This window comes from Vitis vinifera, chromosome 14 (assembly GCF_030704535.1).
Source record: "Vitis vinifera cultivar Pinot Noir 40024 chromosome 14, ASM3070453v1".
NCBI lineage: Eukaryota > Viridiplantae > Streptophyta > Magnoliopsida > Vitales > Vitaceae > Vitis > Vitis vinifera.
The window spans coordinates 21,352,885-21,369,228 of NC_081818.1; the positions used below are offsets into that span (position 1 = coordinate 21,352,885).

General features: G+C 32.8%; 1 protein-coding gene across 1 annotated transcript; it reads left to right on the forward strand.

Moving 5' to 3' along the window:
• Nucleotides 1–4,505: 4,505 nt before the first annotated feature.
• LOC100244610 (ubiquitin receptor RAD23c) lies at nucleotides 4,506–15,736 on the forward strand. Its single transcript, XM_002283620.4, has 12 exons — nucleotides 4,506–4,858; nucleotides 6,901–7,062; nucleotides 7,612–7,665; nucleotides 9,673–9,746; nucleotides 9,896–9,943; nucleotides 10,275–10,452; nucleotides 12,219–12,368; nucleotides 12,445–12,510; nucleotides 12,598–12,645; nucleotides 12,735–12,841; nucleotides 12,926–13,001; nucleotides 15,344–15,736. Exons 1-12 carry the CDS (start codon nucleotides 4,793–4,795, stop codon nucleotides 15,458–15,460), a joined length of 1,146 nt encoding a protein of 381 aa, XP_002283656.1. The 5' UTR covers nucleotides 4,506–4,792; the 3' UTR covers nucleotides 15,461–15,736.
• Nucleotides 15,737–16,344: the final 608 nt, after the last annotated feature.

Sequence of the window (16,344 nt, forward strand, 5' to 3'; positions counted from 1 at the left end):
TGTATTCACACATGAGTTCCTTTAGTAGTCGCCTTCGAGGAAAAATAGAGCTTCCTAGGAGATCTTCTCCCGTTAATGGTAGTGACTTGCATGTTGAAAAGGATATGAATAGAGGAAGGAACTGGGGTAGATTGTCACCTAGAAGGAAATAAATTTCCTCCCAGTGGGGAAGCCTTTGAGACAGAATAAAAGAGAGGGTTCAAGAGGATTTCATTACTGATGCCAGAAATTCTAGGAAACAACCCATAAAAAAAGATATAGTCGATGATGGCGATATTAATTTTGCTGGTCCAAAGAACATAATAATAATAATAAGTTACTAAATTAATAATAACATGGGAAGTAGGAATGGGTATCTTATTTCTTGTCCCATCTATTCTCATGTTTAGATAACTGAAGTGAATATATGAATTGAATTAACAATGATTTAAGGGGGTGTTTGGTAGGTCGGAATAGGGAATGAAAATAATATTTTGTTTTCTTTTCTATTTCTTAGTGGAATGGAATGAATTTGATGATTCCATTTCTAGAATTTGATGATTCCATTTCTAGCATTTGGATGAACTTAGGAATGTAAGATTAGAATGATTATTTGTTTCCATTCCAATGTTTGATAATAATAGGAATGGAAATGAAAAAGAAATAAATTTACAATAATATCTTTACATATAATTTAAAATATTTTTTTATTTTTACTTTTATTTTAAAAAAATAAAATTTGAGAGGTTTTTTGTTATTAAATAATAAGACTAAAAAATATATATATACTCAATAAATAAAAAATTAACCATCAGAAATCGTATAACCCTAATGCACAAATATTCAATTATTATTTTTATTAAAAATTTGAATAATTTGTCATGCTTAAGTAGTTATAAAATTATATTTTTCAAAAAAAAAATTATTTATTATAATATTTAAATTCTCAAAGCTAGCAAATGTTTTTCCTATTTTCAAAAGAGGAAATAAAAGAATTCTAATTTATTCTAATTTTCAACAAGTATCATATCCGATGAAATCCATAACCTTAAAAAAATTTAAATATTCATTTTTTTTTATCAAAATTTTAAATAATTTGTCATGCAAAAAAAGCTATAAAATCTTTTTATTTAACTAGGAAAGGAACACGTCGATAATAATAAACAAAGGGAAAAAAAACCAAAAGTTTTGTTTTTGTTTGTTTTTTTCTTTTTATTTTTTTCCTAACCATTAAAAATTTTCAATATTGTAAACACGTGAAATCAAAAAAAAAATTTCCAACCATTTCAATTTTTCTCTCCAGTTTCCATTAATACAAGATAAATAAACATCAAAGATTCCAAACATAAATTAATAAAAAAAAAAATTAATCGATTTATAGAGAAGAAGAAACACATATAAAGAAGTAGAAGAAGAAAGATAAAATAAGGTAAACCTGATCGAAGATGTAGAAGGGAGTTTTCAGAACCTAGTTGCAGCAAACAATGATGAATCCTAGATCCAACAATCAAAATGAACATCCAAAACCCTATAAATTAGAAATTGATTTTTTTTTTTTAAATATTGTGGAAGGTTTAATTGATTCAATTTGGAAGAATCACTTGTTGCAGAGAATTGGATGATGAGTGGGTCTCTAGCTTTGCAAAGAAGATAAGAAGTGGATGATGAATGGATCTCTACCTTTACAAAGAAGATAAACATCGGGTTTGAAGAACAAGATAAGAGGGTAAAATAGTAATTTAGGTTATTTTATATTATCAAATAGGTTTAATGAATCAGAATACCACCTACTTTTAATGAATGCAAATCCGACTCATAAGTTGGATTTGATTTCTGCCGGAATAATTTTTTATTTCATTTCCGCCTTCTTAACATTTATCCAAACATAGGAATAAGGGAGAAAAGGAATGAGATGTCTATTCTCACTCCCTATTCCCGTGTACCAAACACCCCCTAAAAGGAAATGAAAGTGGGATTTCAGTTCAACCCGTAGTATGAGGTTTTTTTTTTTTTTTTATTACAACTTATTTTTAAAATTACTTTTCAAAAATTAAAAAATCAAAAGCTTTTTTGGATAAATTATTTTTAAAAATACTTTTTATTTAGATTTTGTTTAAAAAAAATTGAAAATTTCATTTATATAATATAAATTAAATTTAGTTTACGCTTATTAAAGATAAAATTAGCTTTTCAATTATAAATAAATTAAAAAATAAATGGTTTTTAATAAAATATGAATATTAATGTTATAATAAAATCATAAATTATATTTTATAAATATTATATCACAAGCATAGCTCATGACCCTATTCACCATACTATATATCTATACTATAAATAAAATAATAAAATGTTTTTTTTTTGTTTTTTTTAATCTAAAATGTCCTTATCATCTCATTTATATACTTCCTATCATTATTTTATTTTTTTATTTTATTTAATTAATCTCTTTTTCAAAGGACAATCTAAAAAAAATTAAATAGTGCTTCTCTTTAAAAAATAATCATAACTTAATTAAAATAATTTTAATATGAAAAATTAAATATTATTACTAAAATTTTTGGAAGAAAAAAATTGATAATTAATTTTTATTTTTGTTTCTAAAAATGAAAACATGTAAAAAAAATCTTAAAAAGTTATTTAGATAATTTTTCTCTTTCAAAAATTACCATAATTTAATTAAAAATAATAATATTTTAGGATGATATAATTTTTCCTCTCTTAAAAATGATAATATCTAGTTGAAAGAAGATAAACATGAGACCAACGAATAGATGCATCAATTTAAACCACAAATAATGAAAAAGTTCACTAGGTGGATGAATAAGCCCACAAATATCTCCCTAAATGTGTTGTTCTAGGAAGGTTGAAGATTTAGATTCAACCTTGGTAAATGATGGTCTAGTAATTAACTTGCCTTGTGAACAAACAACACAATTGTAATTGTTAGGCATCAAAATCTTCTGGTTCTTCAAGGGATGCCCAAAAGAATTGTTGATAATACAACACATCATAGATAATCTTGAATGACCAAGGCGTTCATGCCAAATTATAAAATTTTTAAATCACAGAATTTCTAGCTCATGACAGCATATGACTCAATGGGTTTAATGATTGTTTGATATAACCTACATGAATAAGAAGTAAGTTTTTCCAAGACATGTTTTTTTCCAAAAATAATTGAAGTAATTAGAAGGTATTCATTACTTCCATTATTCATATTTTCAATGTGATATCTATTTCAACGAATATCCTTGAAACTAAGAAGATTTCACTTGGATTTAGCAAAGTAAAGAGCATCATTAATGTGAATTTTAGTTCCACTAGGTAAAATAATAGTTGTTTTTCTGGATCCTTGAATCAAGTCTATAGGACTTGATATTGTATTAATATTAGACTTAACCAATGATAAGTCGGAAAAGTATTTTTTATCACGAAGGAGTATGTGTGTTGTGGCACAATCTATAAGACATGCATCTACATTGAATGACGTATAATATATCAAGGTATGATAGATATCTATGTATCTTTTTGTGAAAAAGAAAAGAGAAAAAATCTTTATATTTATTTTTTGTAGAGACTATTGGTATTGATAACATGTTATAAAAAAATAGTAGTAAAAGAAAACAAGATAGAGAGGATAATATGCACATGAATGAATCGATTTTTATTAGGGGTCTTTCCATTTTATAGGGAGTTATAAAAGATGTATATAGATGATCATCTACAAGTTACCATAATAATACAGAATCTCATACTTTACAACATAAATGAGTTTTTATCAAACATAATGAAAAAAATTATTATTCAAAAAAAAAATATATATTTCAAATATTTAATTAAATGATGTTTTATGGATTTATTAGAGTTATTATAATAAATTTTGAGTTAAAAAAAATTATTTAAAATATAAAAAATTCTTGATTACTATAGAAAATAAAAATAAATTCATATATGAGTTTCAACTTTTGTTCATTGTAATAAATTCAAATCAAAAAAACTTTTTGAAGAATAAGAAAAAAAACTAAAATTTTGTGTAATTTAAGAAAAATAAATGCATGTAACATTTAAATATGAAATTAAATTGTAAAAATAACATCATCCAAACACCATCCACATTGCACATATTCAACTACTAGTATATATAAATAAATATATATAAATTTATTTTTACTTTTTGGTTATTATCTTAAAGTTTTGTCCTTTTTATTGTTTCAATTTTAATATAAACATATAAAAAAAAAGTTTTAAAAAAGTATTGTAATCTAATCCAACCAATTCGGAGTCCAACTTGATTGAGATAGGACTTAGATTAAGTTACGTTAAAAGATGGGATCGTTTGATTCTTGCAGAAGTAATTCGAGGTTCTTTACCTTAGCTATTCTAATAGTAGGCACGACAATATAGAACGGTATCTAAAATTAAGCAAATTAAAAATCACGTGTGAATTCCCAAAATCGGTGTATACAAATATCTAGTCCATTTCACAAAATGTGTTGTAATTCTATATTACCCTATCCACACAGGCGCTGACGATGCAAAGAGCGACGTGCTAGTAGATGACGTGGCGTATTTTCATTGGGCTTTCAAGTTATATCGCCGATATCGCTGTCAAATAATCATTGCCCGTCATCCTCCGGCCCCTATATAAAGGGGACAGAGACTACTTTTCTGTTTCACAGTGACTTGTGTTTTGGTTTTCCGTTTCTCCCCCTCCGCTTTTTCAATCTGCAAAAGTCTCCGGCGGCTGTCGCGATCGGAGAGGTGCCGGAGGATCCAGAGATTCCGATACGCCGAAACGCGGCCGACGAAGATGAAGATTTTTGTTAAGACTCTCAAGGGCACTCACTTCGAGATCGAAGTGAAACCCGAAGACACGGTACCAATCTCTCTCAATTTTTTCAGTTGGTTAATTTTGTTCAATTGTTGTTTATGCAGTTCTTGAATTATGCAGTACAGTGATACTCATGAAATTAGGGTTTTTATGCGGTTGATGTTATTCATGGATTGCGAATTAGGGCTTTTCTTGGGATTCTTTTTGGTGTTGTGGAATTTATGTTTTGGAGAGTTGTTTGGGGTGAATCATTTGTTGTATTTGATGAGGATTGTTGGGATTTTATGCTTCAATTATATAAATTTCGTTTTTTTTCCACTAATTTCATACGTAATTCTTTTTTTTTTTTTTTTTCTGGTTATGGTTCCGCTTCCCAAATTTTATCAGTTTTGAAGTGCCATAAATTTTTGGTGTACTGTTTTTGCATTAAATTGGATGTATCTGTTTAATTCATGTATTTGTTTTGTTTTATTTTATTTTTTTAATTTTTTAATTTTTGGTTGGTAAGGTTGTTTGGTTCATGTGGTTTTGTTGCAGAGACTCATACACTATTGTGTATTGAGAAAATTGCCTAAATTTGAAATGTTTTTTGGAACCATTTGCAATTTAACAAATTAATTGGGAGGAGTTGTAAAATTGTTGATATAGTCACTTACATTGGAGGTCTTTTATAGTGTTTCATTCTAAATTACAATTATGTCACATTGTTCACCAACATTGCGCAGTATGTTCTACTACAACTAAGGATATGTTATTTGGAAATTTGGTTGGCTCTCCAGGTTCTAAAACAATTGAGCTCAAGATGACAATTTTGCTTCTTGGTCTGGTTTGAATCTGTTTGGTTTGCAGGCACAAAACACATGAATGATATGTTTTGGATAGACCAAATGCTTAATCTGTCTCTCATTGTTTTGCCCTTGATGGGTACCATGTCTGACCAAGCTGACCTTGACAGTAAATGGTGTGATGAATGTTTGAGGCATGTAAGCTGTGCCTAGGACGTGAATAAGTTGAAGTCTCGCTTCCCTTCCTAAATGATAGGCAAGCACTTGAATATGGAAGGAAGGGATCATTGATTGATTGAAAAGAACAAAAAAAAAAGTTGTAAATGGAGGCAAAAATCATGATATCAAATAAGTAGCAGTATGAAACTTAGACTGAGATAATAACTGACTACACAGTGCAATAATGGCTCATTTTCTAAACTGTTTTTAGGATACTGGCAGTGGGATAAGCCAATCAACCGTAAAGATTAAACCAGGTCTAATTTGTTAGTCTTTTTATTTGTACTGTATTTGTGGAATCCCCTAAATGGTTTTTATGCTTCATATGAGGTGTTTGTGTTTTTTTAATAGCATGAAGTTGTTCAGATCAGGATCTCTGTTGCTTTTCCTTTTTTATTCTTTGGTAAGATTTTTTAGTAACATGAATATTTCATAGAATCAAATGTCAAGATATTGTTATTATTATCATTATTATTATTATTATTATTATTTTGATAGGTAAAAACATTTTTATTAAAAAGAAAAGAGTATACATGATGTATACAAGCAACAAAAAGTAAAAAGGCGCTAATACTCAAAAACAAACTACTGCACCCTAAAAAGTTCCTAACCAATCCACAAAATCAAGCATCATCATCCCCAATGTACAATCTAACCCAATCCCAAAATAGATACAAAAAAGAACTTTTAAAAGAATGACCTAAACTTTCACAATTTTCAAAGGCTCTCTTATTTCTTTCCCTCCAAATGGTCCAAAAAAGGTATAAAGGAGCAACTTTCTTAGCCTTTTTCCTTTTTCTACCAACAAAAGAGCCTCCCCAACTTAAGAGCAACCCTCTCACTGAAGGGTGCATAACTCACTGTACACCAAATAAAGCAAAAATCAGCTGCCACAAAATGGAGCTTTCGGACAATGAAGAAGAATATGATGTCAAGATATTATCAATTCAACTTGTCTGGTTAAAAATCACTTGACATACTTTTTTTTCACTCCACGCATGTGGCTCCTCTATTTCTTGTTTTCTTCTTGTCTTGATTTCTCCAACCTGCTATTGCCAACAGTTGATTTTTTGGTCTATTCAGGTTGCAGATGTGAAGAAAAACATTGAGTTGGTGCATGGTACGGATGTTTACCCTGCTGCACAACAAATGCTTATCCATCAGGGAAAAGTCTTGAAGGATGCCACAACACTGGATGAAAATCAAGTTGCTGAAAGTAGCTTTGTTGTCATTATGCTATCCAAGGTACGATTACCTGTTTGTTGGAGTGCATTTCTTATTTATTTTGCCTCAAGGTTAGAAATGAAATAAAGGAAATGTATATTGGAAAATAGAAAGTTATATTCAGGGCTTAAATATAAGCTGTTCAGTTGTAATTAATTAAATAATAGTTTTTTTGTCTATAATTTTGATAGCCCGGTTTATGATTTCTGAGTTTTTCATTTATGGAAATTAAACTATCTTATTAGGGGGGTACTTAGTGCAATAAGTAATAGTTCAGATGGTAAATGAATGGGGTGAGAGTTGGTGATAACTTATCCTTCAATACTCAAGTCTCCTCATATCTTTGGGCAAAGGCAATAGCCTACTGCTGTCTATATCCAGAGGAGCATTATTAATGTGGAAGAGTGGCCAAAGGGTTAGCAAAAGAAATATTTGCATATGTAGGTCAGGCTCATTCAAAATTTTGTTGAGGATTTGAAAATTTTTTCCCTTCTCTCATGATGTCAACTTTTGAAGGTTGTAAGAATGTAGTTCTGTACTGATCTTTGTGCATTCGGAAAAATATTGTAGAATAAGGTCTCAGCGGGTGGAGCCTCAACCACATCTGCTGCACCTACAAGTCAGGTAAGCTAACCTATTCTTCTCTTTGTTATTTTGGATTTCTTTAATGGATTGTGCTTAGGATAAGCTTTCTTCAAAAGGTGCAACAAGATTTGGAGGACACACGGGTGATAAATTTTATATCACAATTAAGATTTTCCTAGTGGATCTTTGGACGGGTTGGAGCTACCTATACATGAGCCATTTGCTGTCCTTGGAATCAAAACATGGAATATGAGTAACTGACCTTATATGGTCTATTTGTGTTTACTTTTTATTTTATCGTTCTTTTGTTTTGTAAAAGTAAAATCAATCTTAATTACATCATTTGTTGTCCCTTTTAAGTTGATTACATTTTTAGTAGTTAATCTATGTGATAACTAGGGAATGCAAGGTTTAACCTTGATGCTTATGATGGTTGTGATGCTCATTCCTTTGTTAAACATGGTTCACTGACAGCTTGCCAAAGACTTGGTTCAGGTCTCCCCTTGACCTTGAATCTGCATTTCACCTACAAGTATTAACACCATCAACTGGTGCTAACGGTTGGCTATCCTCTAAAACAATGAAAAAAAAGAAGTGACTTGGTGGTGGGTTTTTTGTTGTCGTGAAATATCTAGCACCTTTTAGTCCAGACGAATTATGATAACTTTTATACAAAAAAAATTTCCACTGAAAGAAATGGACTACTTCTGTAGTTCTAATAAAGTTGATTGTCTTCCTAAGATTCATTTATGGACTTTTTTTTAAAAAAGGATACATATATGGACCTAGATGCCATTACTAATTCTGAAGATGGCTCTAACCATTTTTTATGTTCTTTCTTTTATAAAAAGTGACATCATTTGGATATAGTATTTTCAAAATGCCAAAAGAGGTAACAACGAAGATATAAATGGATAAAGGAGCGCCTATCGATGTGGGATCCTTGCTGTAAAGCAGTTTATGGTGGATTTCTTTAAATTATTTTCCAAGGATCTGTTATTTTTACAATGACTATCTGTATCTTACCATCTGTTCTGCAGGGTTTGTCAGATAAGCAAGGGAAAAAAATGGAAAGGAAAAAAAGCAAGAGTACCTTCTACATATAAAATATCTTATGGAATTTATTTGTCATTAAAAAATAAAAAAACTTTAAGAGCATTTGTAATAGTAGAAATTTGGAAATTATAGCCTGTTATTGCCACATAACAGACAAGAAATACAGTCTAAGCTCACATATATGAGACAATTCAAGTACAATATGATTGACTTGGATAATTAATCAGTTCACAATCTTTCCAGGAATGCTGTTGACGTGGAGGCTGTTAAGAGGAAGTTGTTGCTTGCTTTGTTGCTTCTCCATTCTGTGTCTTATTTGCTTTAATTCTTTTCCTTTTTGATGTGGTTTGTACACAATATAAATACTGTAACGTGTGTTCTGCACATATGGTTTGCACTGGGGCAGCATGCTTTTTGGGTCTTTTTATAAATTCTTTTTACTTATCAAAGAAGTTATACTAAAACTAACTTCTAATTCATTTTCAAATATCCACTAGTAACTTAGCACAAACTTTAATTATAGAGACACTTTGAAATTACATATTTAATAAATGTGATACATAAAGTTTAAGTTGCAGAATCCATTAAGTTGGTCTCTAATGGACAAAGCTTTGGCTTCGCTCAGGTGCCTCATGGTACCATAAGGCTGTCTGGTCTTTTCTGATTAGACCAAAATAAATGCCATTTGGCATGTAGGCTGCATCATGTTGTTATTTTATTCATGGTAAAAATCACTTATACTTTACTATCAAAAAAAAAAAAAAAAAAAATTCACTTATACTTGCATATTTTACATAACTTCTCTAGTGGCAATAATTAGAAAGAGTGAAACGCAAAGGCTTCTAATTCTGCGAATTGTGCCAGTTCCAATTTTTATTTGGCAGCTATTTGTTTTTCTCCAATATTTGGGATTTGGTAATGGATTGACTGCACCATGAACTGCACTTTCCATTTGGAATCTTTCTTATGGAGAGCAATTTACATGTGTAGGCCCAACCTGTGAGTTCTTCACCCCCTACTTCAAATCAGCCATCTACAGCTCCTCAAGCTCCTGTTGTAGCCTTGTGAGTTCGAATTTGTTGCTTTTTCTTTTTCCATTTGATATTTATGAAACAACAGTAAAAAATGTATTTGTCTTCTAGTGTTAGAATTTTACAATGTCTTTATTAGGTTGCTTAACCTTTTTCTTCATTTTTTCAAATAAATTGTGTAGGCCAGAAGTTATTCCTGAACCTGCCCCTGCTGTAGCGCCTTCTATTTCGTGAGTATTTGTTTAATTTTCGAGTGTAGAAGTCATGTTTTGATTGCTAAAATATATGTTTAGCTTTGTAGTTTTCTGTAGTGTTTTTGGACTTCTTGTTGTTGATTCCCATGGGTATCAAAACATGTGAATTTACCAGATGTGGTTTGCAATTGATTGTGTATTCATGTGTTTTGGGTTGTGACTGTAAGTCCTTGTGCCCAACTGGGGAACTGAGTATGAAGGTTCCCTTTGTTATAAGGAAGGAGAAAATTTCTAGAAGCCATTCTATGATTTTTAAATTTTTCTTAACCTTGGTCACTTTTTTTTTGTACTTTTTTTGGCTGAGCAGTTCAGATTCTGATATCTATGGACAAGCAGCATCCAATCTTGTTGCAGGGAATAACTTAGAGGTAACCATTCAACAAATTCTTGACATGGGCGGAGGAAGTTGGGACAGGGACACAGTTGTCCGTGCTCTACGTGCTGCATATAACAACCCAGAGAGAGCTGTTGAATATCTATATTCTGTGAGTTCACCACATATTTTGGTTTTACACCAAATTTAGTTTGTTAATCTTGCCCTGAGTTGGACATTACTTGCCATTGCTAGCCAGCAATAACACCTAAAATCATGCTTGTCTCCTAGAAGGTATGGCTTGCTTATGAATGAAAGTTTCAGGTTTATTGAATTTTACGAAAGAAATTATTATAATTGCTGAATGTGCTATATAACCCTAGAATCTATTTCTCAAACATCATGGAAAATTAGGGAAGTGTGATGGTGTAGCTTGCAAGTTTTAATGGAGCTCACATTCTCATTAAGGATATACAGTTTTGTTTTTTGGAAGGTTCTATCACTTTTGTGAAGGTCAAGATGAGAGAATATCAGATGAGAGATTATTGGTAAACTTACAACGAAAACCATCAGCTGTGTATATCTGGAGGCCGTGTGCTTCTTATAATGATCATTGTAATACCCAGAAAGAGCTATAGTTTTAATAAATTGGAATATAGTTAGTTATTAAATTATGTTGAAGGTTTAAGAAATGAAACAGGTTCTGACCCAGAAAACCAGTTCCCACCAAAGTATTAACATGGAGTTCCTTATTCTGCAAATGGGTTACCAAAATGTTGCGGAAAAAATTGAAATACTATATCATTCCTCTAAAAGTAGGATTATGAGCAGAAGTAGAAAAAGAATGAGTACATGTTCTTTTGTTTTGACGGGGCTTCAGTGGTCTTTCCTGAAAACAGCTAGAGTATCTGTTAGGATGTTACATGTAAAGACGTGCAAAGCGGCATAGAAAGGCGTGAAGAATGAGCACTCTTTGTCCTTTTTTTTGGCTGCATTTGCAGGAAGCACAATGGCAGAACTTTCAGAGGGGAGCACCCCGACCAGTCTCTCAAGGAGTTCTTCCTAGAAACTTTCTTGAATTTGGCTAGAATTCCTTGTGGGTTTGATTTCTCCCTGTTCAATTTTATAGATGGATTGAAGCAGGGCAAGGGTGTGAACCCTTTGTTCGTTCTTTTCTGTTAATCTGTTCACTTTTTTTTGTCTTTCAGTATTCCCTGTATATTTCCTGTGCACTTGGTTGTTAGGTATCTTTTAATCTATTTCCTTTGCCTTTAATAAAAAAAATGCTCCTTTCTATTGATGTCTGAGAGAAAGAGGTGTGAACATTTTAGAGATTGCCATTTTTCTTCCCCTGAAGTGGAGATTCTTGTCATTTATCCCATATCAAAGGTAGACAAAGGGCTATTTCATCACAGACTTTTGTGGTTCTCTAAAATGCTATAATGCCTAAAGCTTTACCACAGTTTGGGGCAAACAGGTATGGTCCTACTCATACCTGTTTGCATTGCTCTTGAGCGTGAACCAAAAGCCAAGGTTATTCTGAATCAGCCTGGTTTGCAAATGCTTGACTGTCTAATACAAGTCAATATGGTGTCCAAAGGCAGTTGATATTCTATTGAGATTCTCCATCTATCCATTTCCTTAGAAGAAATGTTAACCTTCATGAAATTCATATAAAATATATCATCCTGATGTACAATTTTGAAACTGTTTGAAGTAAATGTTAACATTTTTAATGTTTTTCTTTGTCATGGTAATGCATTGAATCTAATTACAAACATGCTACTTATTTGAACTATTAGCTATCATTAAATTTCACTAGTTCATACATTTTGTTCTTTTTATCCTCTTTAGCTCTTTGATCAATATAATTTTGTAGTAAATGTGATCCATTCAAGCTAGATTATCATTTTTAACCTGAGAAAGTAAAATTTTCAGGGTATTCCTGAACAAGCTGAAGGCCCACCTGCGGCCCGACCACCTGCAAGTGGGCTGGCTGTGAACCTACCAACTCAGGCTCCACAAGGACCACAGACGACAGTTGCTTCCAGTGGGCCCAATGCAAACCCTCTGGACCTGTTTCCGCAGGTAAGGTATCTTTTCAATCAGAATTGTTGTACTTGGCTACAATATTGAGTTTCGGGCCTCATTGTTCTGGAACCAGGGTCTTCCTAGTATGGGTTCAAATGCTAGTGCGGGCACCTTGGATTTCCTTCGCAACAGTCCACAGGTATTTAGGGAGCTTTACTTGTAGATTGGGCTTCTTGCTTATTTATTATATGTATTGTGGAGGTTTATGTTTAATTCTTAATTTCAGTTCCAAGCATTGAGAGCCATGGTGCAAGCAAACCCCCAAATCTTGCAGGTCCTATTTATTTATTTCTTTTGCTTATTGATGTCAGTTGTTATTCCTTTTTTTTGGAGAACTCATGTTGTTTTCTTTTCATTTGCCAGCCTATGCTTCAGGAGCTAGGAAAGCAAAATCCACATCTGATGCGACTCATTCAAGAGCATCAGGCTGACTTTCTGCGCCTGATCAATGAACCTGTGGAAGGAGAGGGGTGAGAGGAATTCTATATACTATTATTTGGATGAATAGTTGGATGGATATGATGATACTGATTTGTTTTTTAACATGCAATCAGGAACGTACTAGGGCAGCTGGGAACAGTGCCACAGGCGGTGACCATCACACCTGAGGAGCGCGAATCCATTGAACGTGTAAGTTTATTAACCCTGTTTTTTAAAATCAATACAATATGCACTCTGTTATGTTTCTGTTCCATTTTCTTGTTGATTGTATTAAATGTTACAGATGTTATTGGTGCTGTGTCCACAATATTTGCATCATTTGCCTCAATCATATTTATTAAAATGGTGATTGGGATACTCGTACATTGACACCTTGCCTTCTCAAAGTGTAACCTTGGGAGGCACTCATGGGGGGCATATGAGATTTCATACACCACACCTCCAAATCCATTCCATGTTTTAGATTTCTCATGCATTTACAAGAGAATAGGGTATCTCAGTGACTGGTGCATCTGTAACAGTAAGACTTGAAGTTTCCCTACTTATTTTATTAAGAAACTGTCCTATGGATTGATGGCTTTCTGAACCACTAATCAATGATCTAATCTCTCTCCAACTTTCAATTCTTTTATAGAACCTAGAACTGCTGGGCAAGAGGACTTCGGAATTTTTTTTTTGAAAGATAAATAAAATAAACATATTGAAAGTGCTAATGGAAGGCGCACCAAAGTACATAGGTCCTTCAAGAAGATCCTAACTAGTCTATAAAATCTAACATGGTTAGGGAGCCCTCATCTATGTCCACCCTCACTTGTAACAAAAGATTACAAAGAAAGGAGAATTTTAGTGAATGATCAGACAGTTCATTGCTTCCAAAAATCTTTGGTTCCTCTCCTTCCATATTGTCCAAAAACACGCAAGGGGATAACACTCCAAACCTTCTTCCATTTTTCACCCATGAAGGATTCATGCAACCCTAACAAGGTCTCTTTTACCGAACATGGCCTCACTCACACAACTCCAAACAAGGATAATACCAAACTCTATAAGCCTTGAGCTTGGGTGTAATGAAGGAGAATGTGGTCAATGGCCTCTTCCTCTTCTATTTATATACATATATGAAAAAAATAAAATAAAAACATTGGTTCACAAGAGACCATCCTCTTCTTTACAGCTGGTCTCACATCAAAATCTTTCACCAAGAAGCTTCCCATGTAGAAAAACCTACTTTGGTCAAGACCATCGGGTTCCAAATAGTCTTCGAGGGGAAGGTAACCATTCTTTCCTGCCCCAAAAGAGTAGAAGGATTTGCACTTCCCTTTCTTAGCATACAACCAATCTAGCCTATCATCTTCATTCTTTCCATAGAGCCTTGAGAGACTCTTTGACCCTTTCCAACTCCCAATCTTTTAGATTCCTAGAGAAATGGGGTTTCCAAAGCCTGCCCTCTTCGTGATGGCCCCAAACATCCACCACCTAAGCTTCCTTTGTCAAGGATATGGAGTATAACGAGGGGTAAGATTCTCTTAGACTTGAATCACCAAATTAGATATTTTTCCAAAACTTCACCCGTCTACCATTCCCCACATTGAAAGTTCTTTGGTCAATGATGTCCCACCCACTCTTGATGGCCCTCCACAACCTAACCCCAAAACCATCCCTACTTTCCTTAGAACACCAGCCCCCCTCCCCCTCCCTATACTTCCCAACAATAACCCTCTTCCAAAGAGGCTCATTTTTTGATGCAAAACTCCACAACCACTTTTGCAATAGCACCTTATTGAGGATTGAAAGCTTTCTAATACCAAGGCCTCAATTACTTTTCTCCCTACAAGCAATATCTCATCTCGCTAGATTCAGCTTTTTCTCCAAAAAACCCCACCCCACAAGAAGTCCCTCTGATCTTCTCCAGCCTTAAGCTTTCTCTTTTGGGTATGGCTAAAAAGACAAATTTGATAAACTGGCAGACTTGAAAGGGTGCTTTTGATTAGGATATGCCTCCCACCTTTAGAATTTTTTATTGATAAGAGGACGTTGGAGTTTGTTATTACCTATAGCCTTGAAATACCTGAAAATTTGCATCAAGAAATTAGCAGTTTTCTTTCCTTGCCATTATTCTGCATTTACTCTGCATGTTTGCTGCTGCTGCTTTTCTTTTCCTTGTTTATCTGATGAACTGTCGATCTTCCTCCTCCTTTATTCCCTGTATTCTTTGCACTTTAATAATTAGTTGTGTTTCTTATGAATAAATAAATTATCTATAAGTAATTAACTTATACATTTATATTTGTTTTTTACTTTTATGATTTTATAATTAATACTAGATAAATGCAAAAGAATCTTTATAATTATATGGTACATAAAGCTTGCACTTGTCTTTGCAATGCACTTTGTGGTGGAAACTATCCTCATTCTGTTTCTATTTGATTAAACTTTTTTTTTCTTAAAAACAATTTATATGATAATTGAATTAGAAGTAAGTATATGATATGTTGCGCTGGTCTTGATCCTTGTTAATGCAACTTTTGCAGCTTGAAGCAATGGGTTTTGATCGGGCCCTAGTGTTGGAGGTGTTTTTTGCATGCAACAAGAATGAGGAGCTAGCGGCAAACTATCTTTTAGACCATATGCATGAGTTTGAAGAGTGAAGCGGTCTTCCTGGTATCCTCTGCTTTGTCTTCTTTCATGAGTCCTTTCTCTGACATGTTGGTTGAATTTGGGTTTATCTTCCTCCTTATATTGGTGTAGAGTATGTGGAGTAGACAGTGTCTGGACATGTCCTTTTGTTATCCTTCAAACATCATAGCATTTCTCAGTTTCTTCTTTTTCTTCTCTCTTTTTTTTTTTTTTTTTTTTAAAAAAATTTATCACCGGATCATATTAATCTTTTCATGTTGGAATATGATAATTATAGTTTTTCGTCACTTCCGTTTTCTCTCCTCTCTCTCTTTTATTTATTTATTTATTTTCTTTTCTTTTCTTTTTTTGATAAGTTATGGGTTAAGCTCTTAGATTAGATGATGGAGAGGCCAACATGTGCAGGTAGCTGCACCAGTTGGATTAGTAAAAAGGGTAATAATTGTAAGCAAACCATGAAGAACAATGACTTGGCTTGACATAGTTTTTGATTCTATGATAATGGAATCAATATGAGTTTTGATTGGAGAAGGTTTTTGTTGCAACACCAAAATGGCATCTAGTGAGAATACCTTTTTACTGAAACCTTGAAGAAATTTTTTAATGAATGAGGTCTCTTAACGGGAGAAAGGGAGCTTTATGAACGAAGGCTGTAGGGGCTAACTTTTAATGGGCTAGTAAAAGTTTGGAGTCTAGAATGTTGAGGAATAATTCAGATATTATTGGAAGGCGTTGGATGATACTGGATGTTGTTTGCACTGAATCGAAAAAAGGTCTGGAAATAAATTTAGGGAACCATGTAAATATGTAATATATATGGTGATTGAATGTGTAGGTGACTGAGTTGGAAGAGAAATTGAGAGTGAGATAAGAATTGGGAATCAGAAAATCAAAA

Coding starts and splice junctions, on each gene's coding strand:
- LOC100244610 (XM_002283620.4), top strand. CDS start 4,793: ATGAAGATTTTTGTTAAGACTCTCAAGGGCACTCACTTCGAGATCGAA. Junction 9,747..9,895: donor CAAGCTCCTGTTGTAGCCTT/GTGAGTTCGAAT, acceptor TAAATTGTGTAG/GCCAGAAGTTATTCCTGAAC. Junction 12,646..12,734: donor CAAACCCCCAAATCTTGCAG/GTCCTATTTATT, acceptor TTCATTTGCCAG/CCTATGCTTCAGGAGCTAGG.